Source organism: Talpa occidentalis, unplaced genomic scaffold (genome assembly GCF_014898055.3).
Source record: "Talpa occidentalis isolate TD23 unplaced genomic scaffold, MPIMG_talOcc4v2.1 talOcc4.4, whole genome shotgun sequence".
Lineage (NCBI taxonomy): Eukaryota > Metazoa > Chordata > Mammalia > Eulipotyphla > Talpidae > Talpa > Talpa occidentalis.
Genome location: NW_023604295.1, coordinates 126,664,488 through 126,674,982, shown reverse-complemented (window position 1 = coordinate 126,674,982; position 10,495 = coordinate 126,664,488). Strand labels below are relative to the sequence as shown.

The 10,495-nt window shown below is 37.9% G+C and overlaps 1 protein-coding gene across 1 annotated transcript; it reads left to right on the top strand.

The window, feature by feature from the left end:
* Window positions 1-627: 627 nt before the first annotated feature.
* Window positions 628-9,542, top strand: FGF20 (fibroblast growth factor 20). The gene is made up of 3 exons (XM_037524715.2): window positions 628-994; window positions 6,313-6,416; window positions 8,779-9,542. Exons 1-3 carry the CDS (start codon window positions 709-711, stop codon window positions 9,022-9,024), a joined length of 636 nt encoding a protein of 211 aa, XP_037380612.1. The 5' UTR covers window positions 628-708; the 3' UTR covers window positions 9,025-9,542.
* Window positions 9,543-10,495: the final 953 nt, after the last annotated feature.

Below are 10,495 nucleotides of genomic sequence, written 5' to 3'. Positions count from 1 at the left end.
TCCCCTTCTATATACCTGCCAAGCTGGGCTCCTTTTAGCAGCGATCTATCACTGCAAAGGAGCTCACATCAAAGGCGCTTGCACAGCAGCAGCCGAACAGCATCACGGTTGTTCCAAAGACAACCCTAAAGAGGGGCCTTGACTGCGCCTCCCCGAAGTTGCTGGCTCTCTTTGGCCAAGTGTGGGAATGATTTTTGCGCCTGCATGGATAGAGAACCGTCAAGGGCCCCTTTTGGTCACTTCCGAAGAGCAAAAACGTGTTGAGAGGAGGCCGGTTTAAGATTTCAAACAGAACCTCCCCAGCTCGCTTGAAAGGACTTGATTAGCATATGTCAAGAGGACCCGCATATATACCCGGTGTGTATGTACACAGGACTCTGATCTGATCAGTTTGCGGAGTTGGAGCCCCAGCCCCCAGCCCCAGCTCTAGCCCCAGTATTGGCAGCCGCAGCTATAGATGTTTCTGCAAAGCCAGCAGCCGGCTCCCACCTACCCAAGGAGAGAAGATCGCTCCAAGACAGTGAAAGCTTCCCTGCTATCTCAGTGCAAAGCCCATTCAGCGACCTCCCAGGAGTAACCGGGCCTTAACTTTTTGCGCTTGTTTGGCTAAAATTTTTCTCCATTCACCTTCCCATCTCTGCTCCACTTTTTACCCGGGAGGGAGAGTCTTTTGTTTTCGGATCGTGCGCCTCTCCCGCAGGCCCTTCCATGGCTCCCTTAGCCGAAGTCGGGGGCTTCCTGGGCGGCCTGGAGGGCCTGGGCCATCAGGTGGGCTCGCACTTCTTGCTGCCTCCTGCCGGGGAGCGCCCGCCTCTGCTGGGGGAGCGCCGGGGCGCGGCGGAGCGGGGCGCCCGCGGCGGGCCAGGGGCTGCGGAGCTGGCGCACCTGCACGGCATCCTGCGCCGCCGGCAGCTCTACTGCCGCACTGGCTTCCACCTGCAGATCCTGCCCGACGGCAGCGTGCAGGGCACCCGGCAGGACCACAGCCTCTTCGGTACGTACTGGCACCCCGGGACCCCCACCCCCCCCCACGCTGGACTCTTCTCGTCCGCCCAGTGCACCTCCCTCCTTGCCTGCAGAGAGCGCCCGGGCTTCGCTGGGCAGGGAGCCCCCCAGGACCCTTCCGGCGCGAGGCTGGAGCTGTGGGGCTGACCAGTGCTGGGAGTGGGAGGACTTTTCCAGCCTCCTTGCTGCCGCAGTCTCCAGCAGGCCTGCTGCTTCAGCTCCTGGGGGCGGGAGAAAAAGAGGGGGGGGTGCCCCGCACACACCTTCTGGCCCTGCCCTTCCTGCTGCCTGGGATACCAAGACATGAACTCAGAATCACATTTTCTTCACACTCTTTACTCGAAGGCAATTTGTGTGTGCTTGATTTCTATCTTATTTTTCTCCTACTTCGTCTTACATTTTCCTCATCCACTTAACAAAAATTAATAACAGGAACCTTGCGCTTCCTTTAACATGCCCCGCAGCTGTGCAGTTGAGGATCCTTTTCATGGCTGCTGTGCTGAGGGTCGCTCTTGCATGGGATGGGGGCATTTGTGTGTCTACCTGCAGAAGTGTAAAGTTCACCTGATGAAATAACTTTCTGTGGGCGCCGTCACTGCTGTCAGTGTCACTGGGCTGCATTTCTCTGAGCTCCTTGACTTCTATTTGGATGAAAAGGCCAGGGGGCGTGGGAGGTGGGGGCTGCCTAGCTACTGGTAGCCTGCCCAGTCCTTCAGCCAAGATCCTCTTTAGAAATTGTGAAACCCGAAAGCAAAGATCTTGATATTGACCGTAGGTAAGAGGAAATAGGGAAGCGAAAGAAGATATGGGTGGGAACAACTAGGAACGTGTTTCCGAATACCTCCAGCACTGCCTGGGAGGAGAAGGAGTTAATAGAATGAAACAAGCAAATTGTTGTTCGGGGGAGGTTGTTAAGACACTGCTCTAAGAAATCATGAGGTCTTTACTGTTAGTTCCTCCCTAACTGGACTGCAAGTGCTCTCACCAGGCTGAGTCTTGTCTCTATAACGATGGGGTTAAATTAGGTGATGGCTGTAAGATGCTTTCTAGTTCTAATATCACAGACTCTTCCTCCCTTTCCCACCCCCGCCCCATCCTCTTCACGATTAGAGAACTTTGCATTTTATTACAGTCAATTCACAGCACTTGCTGGGGACTTTGCTCATCTGACCTGGACATCACTGAAGAGATCCATTGTATTAAAAGTTATCATTTATTTAATAGCAACATGATAGGGCTCAACAAGAGTTGGTTTTCTTTTTTAGTTAGCACTATGGAATTCCTTGAGTACCTTGTCTCTAAATGGCCCTCTTTTATCTTGTCTTCAACTGCTTGTTCTCATACTCTCATTCTTTTTTTTTTTTTTTTTTTTACTTGTAGTGCTCATTAAAACTTTGGAGAAATGTAAATCTCAGTGTAAGGGGCATTTGTAACTCTAGATGTAGACATGAGCATGTGTTGGTCATTTGGTAGCACTTAAAGGCTTAGAAAATTAACTTTTAAAACCCATATGTTTGCAACTTCCACTGATCTCTTCCAAATTCCCACTGACCAAGAGTCGAGAGTGTCATGACCTAGTGGCCAACCTTGAGGTCACTTTTGGAAAGTGGTTGCTAAATTGAGAAGGCTGAGAATCTCATTCTAAAGAACTTTGCTGACACCAGGTGGCTCAGTTCTCTAGCCTTTAAGAATTACTGTGCTCCACTCATTACAGAAAAATCCCCTAGCTACCAGAAACTTGTAGAAATGGACATAAATGTGATGAAGCAGAGAGAAGTTAGACTCAGGTAACACCCAGATTTCCCCGGTGTCATACATGGCATATTGACATGAAAATTTTACTTTTAAAACACTTGTAAGTCAATTGTAATCTCCCCAATGACAAGGTACTTTTGTCCACTTTGTATATCTTTATAAGTTTGACCTTCTAGGAAGAAGATTAGTAAATATTTGTAGACTTGATAACATTCATTCAGGTGGTATTTAAGTACACTGTTTAAGAAATAAATATTGTATATTAGAATTACTATCTCAGTAGCACTTTTTTGGGTTAAAATTTTGTATTATTATTTAGTAATTGCTTATGACTTGGACTGATATTGAATTGGTTTAAGTCACCCTGTGGTGGGAAGCCATATATCAGGCAAAATATTTACTGTTACACAAAGGGAAGATAACCCAGATTAGTCAGGTAGCCTAGAGGAGTGAACAGCCTCCAGAAAACATTACAGTGCATCCTAGTGGCCTTAGATAGCCAGACATTATTGTTAACTACAGGAGCATTTAGGTGACAAGAAAGTTTATGTTCAACTGTGTATGCAGCTCTGTCTTCTTTTCCTTGTGCTTTAATTATTAATTATGAAATTATTTTGCTGTATTTCTATTAAACTCATTTCTGAGACATCAAAGTAAGAATTTTGAAAGAGATTAAGATTGGGTTTTGAGATGTTGAAGTAACGCTCTTGATAATTTATACTAATTTAGCCATGATTAAATTTAAAAAATTCAGAGTAGGGTGTTTGAAAATTTCAAAACCACATCAATAGAATATAAACAAAAAGGTCCCATGAGGTTAAAATAATTTCCTATCTGAGTTATAGATTTTTTTTTCCTGCACAGTAGTACAGTAAGAAGACTTTACCTAATACGTAAACATGGAATCATTACTTAAAAAAAAAGTTTAGCCTGAGATCAAACATATTCCTTTAAAGGCTTTTCCTTTATTCTCCCCTATTCTCCATAGATTTGTCTGATGTGGTTGCATTGTGGGTTGACTCACCTGTTTATTATGATTTTGAAAAAGGCTGGCTTTGAAAATGATACCAGAAAGACAAAGTACCTCCAAGTCTTTTTATGGGACACTGGGCATTAGAAAATCTATCTAAAATCTGTGATTACCTCTTAAGGAAAGTTTTTCATGTCTACTCTTTGTTAAGGAATTAGCTTAGTTGCCACCTCATATTATAAATAAGAAAGACTTGTCAAATCTCATTTAAGAATCAAATGATTACAAATTACTATGCGGTATACTATTTCCTCGAGGAGAAAAAGGATCAGAATTAAAAAGTGTGGCTAAAATCTTTAAGAGGAACACAAAAAAATATGACCCTTTTCCCATCAGCCCCCATGAACCATTGCGAAATTATTTATGGCTGGTTATAAATGAGGTTTTGGATGTTGGTTAAGAAAGTTGAAAGTTTGAGTTAGTCTAAGAATATATACAATTTCTTGCCTTTCTACAACTATGTATTTTTTGCATAGCTACTAGCAGTATCTTCAGATGAGAATTAAAGTATAAGTGATTCACCATTTAGTTTTGAAAGAAAAATAAATAACCCTTTATAACATGTTATATAATTAGCTTATATACAAGTGACACATATTCTATTATAGTTGAAAGCTGGTTTTATTATGTAACCTGTCTATACCTTCTTTAAAAGACAAGAGCATCTTAATGTAAGTCAGATACTTAAAAAGTATTAAGTTACATGTCAGCCATGGTACACTTTTCATTTGAATTTAACATTCATACTACTTCAAGTAATTATACATTAGTCAGTACATCCTGGATGAAATTCCGTAAATATGTCTATTCTACCAGTCACCTCTATTTTTGTTTTTAACAGGAATCACTCACTAATGAGCTTAGTAGTAAGTTTATTCATTTACTTTTTACTTCTGATCTCTATATTTGTCATGCTAATGGTTCTCTTATGGAGTCTGGGTCTTCCTGCTAATTCTTATTTTCTCTCTGCCTTAGACTCTATTAGGGACTCCTTCAAGTCACTTATGGATTATTTAGTAGCATATTGTTGCTATGAGATCCTTGATAGCTCCGGTCTTCCATGTGAACTCCCAGTAGCTTGAAAGAGCTTGTTTGAGCACTTAAGAATTTGTGTTTAGAGCTTAAGAATATGTTTCTGCTGATGAGTAAATTAGACTCTGGACAGAACAGAAGACTCCATCTGAGCAAGTACTGAGATTGAGTAGTGACCGTGGAAACATCACGTGTCTAAACAAGAACTTCTACAATAAACCAAAATGGCATAAGAGTAAGAGTCAGGCTAAATGGTACACACTGACATTGATTGTAAGGCTTAAGAGGGGGGTGCATGGATGACGGTGGACCAAAGCGGTTCTATTGACCAAGGCAGTTCTAAGCACAGAAAACACGTCCATACTTTATCAGAAGAGTCTATGTGAAGAACAAGACAAAGATATTAGTCTAAAAGTTAATGTGCACAGAGAAGAAAGAGTAATGCAAAGGGATGCATTAATTTTTAAAGAATTTTTATTAGTATAGTAAGTGGAAAGTTTTTGATACTCGTTTACCTATTGATAAATGAAAATAATTCTAGGAAGTTATTGATACCATAATCTATTTGCATGTAACTTTTTGGTATCTGGCTATCACATGTAGTAATTTATAAAGCCATTTTGCTTCTTTGAACTATAAAATTTATTTTTAAGAATCATGTCACAGGAAACAGCATACTATTATCCATAAAGTTTTGAACCTACTCTGTTGTCCTAAAGAAAGTGTCCTGAAGCATAAACATTGGATTAAGACACAGAAGATATGAACTCAAGTATCAGTTCTATTAATTACAAAGGTTATGCCCTTAGGCAAGTCAGTAAAACTGTTTGAACCTCAGTTTCTTTACATGTAAAGTGAGGTTAATAATATCTTCCATACCTATTTTAGGGGATTGTTTTTGAAGACCAGATAGAAAATATAAGTAGAAGCCCCTTTTATAAACTATAAAATACTGATATATCCATATAACACTCACTGGCTGCTGCTAGAAAAAGTGACTTGAATTGTAGTAAGAAGTAAAACAAAGCAATTAATAGACATGGTTATAATTAACTAATGAAATTATGGAAAACTAAGAACACCTATATTACATACTAATTTATGATAATAATAGCTTCCACTTGTTGACTGCCTAAATGCATTAGTCCTTACCTTGCTTCTGCATATGAGGAAATTGAAGTTCAAAGAAGACAAATGACTTGCTTAGTCAGACTAGCTCCTAAATTAGTGAAATAGATTCAAGCTTAGGTCAATCAAAACTTTAAAACTTTGCATCCTTAACAGTATACCATGATGAAGATTTTTTTAATTTGTGAAATGGGAGAATTGTCATAATGAGACAATTTTTTAGCACTTTCAGTTTACAAGGGAAATCCACAAAAGTCATTATACTTCTCAGTATTTGTTACACTACTGCTACTGCTTGGGAGATTTTGATTAGTTATATGATCATTAATAATCATTAATTACTTCTTTGTTTATAAATTCAGGTATCCTGGAATTCATCAGTGTGGCGGTGGGTCTGGTCAGTATTAGAGGTGTGGACAGTGGTCTTTACCTTGGAATGAACGACAAAGGAGAACTCTATGGATCAGTATGTATTTTTTAAAAGTATTGTAATTTTTGAAATAATGGATATCCATTTTGTCTATCAGTAACACGTCAGAAGTATATAAAACATCCTTCTGTACAAATTAAATAACTGTATTCCGCTTAATTTCTCCAAGTCTGAACAATAGTACAGTAACTCAGTTTCACTGTTTAAACTCCAAACCTCTATTCTCTTTAACTCATTATTTCTTTATACCCATTATCCTGGCCTTTCTTCTTACCTCCTTATTTTTGATCACTCTCTTCAGAAACAAAAAAAAGTGAGAAAAGTTTTTTTCTTGCCATGTTAGATTCCTTTTATTTTTACATTTATTTTTAAAGATTTCTTCATTTATTTATACAAGCACTGGATACAGTCAGAAGCGCGGGAGGGTGAAGGGATTCACCAGAGACAGAGTGGGGACCAGAACAGCGAGACTGACGAAATACACTGCTGAGGGGAGCAGCGGGCGTGGCAAGAGAGGTCTGTAGCGCCATGTGGGACACTCGCCGGCGGCCGGGGATTGAACCGGCGCTGCAGAGGCTGCGGGCAGCCTTGCAGCCCAGTGCTCAACCGCTGCACCACCAGGGGAGGCCCTCATTTTTACATTTACTTAATGTAAATTTTTCTCTACCCATTATCATCTTCCATAACCAAGCATATATCACTTGCTTGCTGACCTTCTCCATAGGAAATGAGTGACTAAAAACTTAGGATACTGTATATAACAGCAGAAAATGGCAACTACAATAGTTCCTCCATGTCTGTGGTCTTGATGATTACAGTAGCTGTAATCATCCAAATTCCTTTGGGCAATTTATCTTGCCACTGAGGATAAGTGCATGTTTGTGGGTCTACTGTAAATGTTTCAAACATGGGGCTTAGAGTAAACTTTTTAGGTTAATATTTTATCATTATGAGCTTTATTTCTTTATAACAAAGCAACAACAATGCAAGAATTAGAGTAACAGGATAATATAAAACTCAATCCACAGTACAATAGAGAATTTTCATTCATTGGTAATATTTTAATTTTTTGAGCTACTAATGAAAAATCATTATCATTTTTAAAAACTATTATTTTTTAATGTTGAGTTACAAAACTGTGTGTGGTTTAGGAGTATAGGCTCACACTTCTTCCGATGTATGTTACTGAACCACACTCACCACCAAAGAACCCATAATCCTCCACCATTATGGCTTACCACTCCTCTTCCTCCCTCTCTGATAGCCTGGGTCCTACAGTTAAATTTCTAGGTTTTTTTTTTTTTTTTTGTTTGTTTGTCTAATTTTGCCTGTTCCTTTTTTTTTTTTTTTTTTTCCTTTCTATTCTTCATATGTGTGAAACCGTCTGGTATTTGCCTTTTTGCTTTGAACTTATTTTGCTTGGTGCTAATATAAATTTAAGAAACTGGTATGGTGTTAATGTGTACCACTCTTTCATTCATCCTCTCATATGAAATCCCTTCTTAAAGTCAAAGTCTCTGTAACTATTTCCAAAAAGAATTTACTTTTATATCTTGTGACTTTTCTTCCTAAAAATCTCAACTGAGATCACATGATGCAGTTGGGACCTCAATATACACTGAGAAAAGTTAGTTGTAATATTTCAGTAAGTAATATAATATCTGCCCATTGAGGCTTTTTAGCCAGAACTGAAGAAAGAAATAATACATTGTATAGTAATCATAAGAGAATTGCAATTTAAAGATAAAAGCATGCTCTTGCTCTTCCTTCTTCATGTATGAGCTGGATTAAAAAAAGTAACTGTAGTCAATCCTTTAGGAAAATATGAACTCCTTTTTGAAAAGCCAAGAAATCTCTGGGCTTTTATTACATTTACGTAATAGTAACATCTGATAAAAATTAATTATGGGGAATATATCATCAAACAATTAATAAATTCATAAAGGGAAGATATACGATTTGGAATAATGAACTTGACTTAGGAATTTAGATTTTATCAAAATCTTGAAATGTTTCAAACTGATAATAGAGACTTGGATGTAGAACTTTGGTGTCTGATAATAAAGCAAGTTAAACTAGGGGACTGTTTGTTGGTGATGTGATAAGAGGGTGATAATTTGGAGGATGGGAAAGTTCAGAATATTTATGAAGTATTTGAAAGTAAAATTGAGAATTGACATTTAACTTAATGTCTTTGAACTAAGTTGCTGGATGGAGTCAACTGCAAGAAATAGTTCCAGATAACAAAAGAACTAAGTTAAAGTAAAACAAAAGCAATTTAATCTTTCTCCTTGCTTGATAAAGGCAAAAAAATAAAAATAAAGATTTGAGACTTTTCTAAGAATATTCTTTCAAAAAAAATTTTTTTAATGGCTGTTATCGGTTCTCTCTTTTTTAGGAGAAACTGACTTCTGAATGCATCTTTAGGGAACAATTTGAGGAAAACTGGTATAATACTTATTCATCCAACATATATAAACATGGAGACACTGGCCGAAGATATTTTGTGGCACTTAACAAAGATGGAACTCCAAGAGATGGTGCCAGGTCTAAAAGACATCAAAAATTTACACATTTCCTGCCTAGACCAGTGGACCCAGAAAGAGTTCCTGAATTATACAAGGACATACTGATGTACAGTTGAAGTGTGGTAGTCTCTTCCCTGAAGAATCAAATCACAACCCTTTTTCCTTCTCACTGTTTTCATCACAAAATATCAGTAGTAACCAAGGAAGATATCAGGATGTTACAGAGCCCATTTTCCACGGGGAGACTGAATTGGGAAAGAACATTGAGAAAAAACAAACAAAATTTGACCTGAAATAGATCAAGATCTTTCTTTAAAGTGGATTAAGTTCCCTTAAGTATATTGACTCAGACTTAACAGTAGACTGAAGATACAAATCTCTTAAATTGTGGATAAATGGGAACCCCACCTAGTTTGCTGCTGGTGCATCACCTCTGGATTATGTTTACTTTACAGATGACACTAAAAATAGATACTTCATGTTGAAGAAATGGATGGACATAGTTGGCCAAGATTATTGCTACATGAATTCTGAGGACCTCGTAGGATTTTGCAGGTTATGCATTATATGTAAAAAACCTGGGTGATATGTGGACTATAAAACATGCCACACCAAGATGGAACTTTTTTTTAAAAGGATGGACCTATTTATACATTTTCAATTTGCAAATATTTATTATATATATTTATTTATTAAAGAGTTTATTTTTTACTGGTAAATGAAGATAATACAAAGATAAAAAAATTCTTTTTTTGTGCCATTACTTTGCTGTGGTGTCTTGGATTGTAAAGAAGACATCATTATTGCAACACATTAAACATAGAATAAGATCTTGAATTTCTTTTTAAAAATAAAGGATAGCATAGATTATATTTTGCAGTCAATTGCCTTTTAAATGTAACATTGATTCTTTTGGCTTAGAAAACATGCTTTATCAATTTGTATTCAAGTCAACACGTTTTTCAAAAGGAAATTAAACTTTCAATTTTATGTTTCGATTCAATTACTTTTCAGGTGAAAGTTATCTACTTATATAACATTTTAAAAATAACAAGATGCTATGTCCTCTAGAGAAAAATAATAGTATTTAAAGCACTTTTAATGTTGAAAATTATCATACTAAAAAGACAACTTTTGCTTACTTATTTTCTTTTTTTTTTTTTTTTTTTAAATATTAAATTTTATTTTTATATTCCCCCATACAATTGCAAACGCCCCATTCTGACCCCAATCCTTCCCCTCCCGCCCCCCACCCCCAAAAAGTGTCTCTGGTTCATAGTTTTTTGTTGATTTTGATTTTCACTTTCTTATATTCATTTTCCTGGTCCCTTATTTAAGTTTTCTAGATTCCTGCTATGAGTGAGACCATCCGGTATTTTTCTTTTTCTTTCTGGCTTATTTCGCTGAGCATGATCCCTTCCAGTGCCATCCATGTTGCTGCAAATTGCATGTGTTTATCTTTTTTGAATGCTGAGTAATATTCCATGGTATATATGTACCACATCTTCTTGATCCAGTCATCTATTTTTGGGCATTTGGGTTGTTTCCAAAGCTTAGCTATTGTAAACAGTGCTGCTATAAACATAG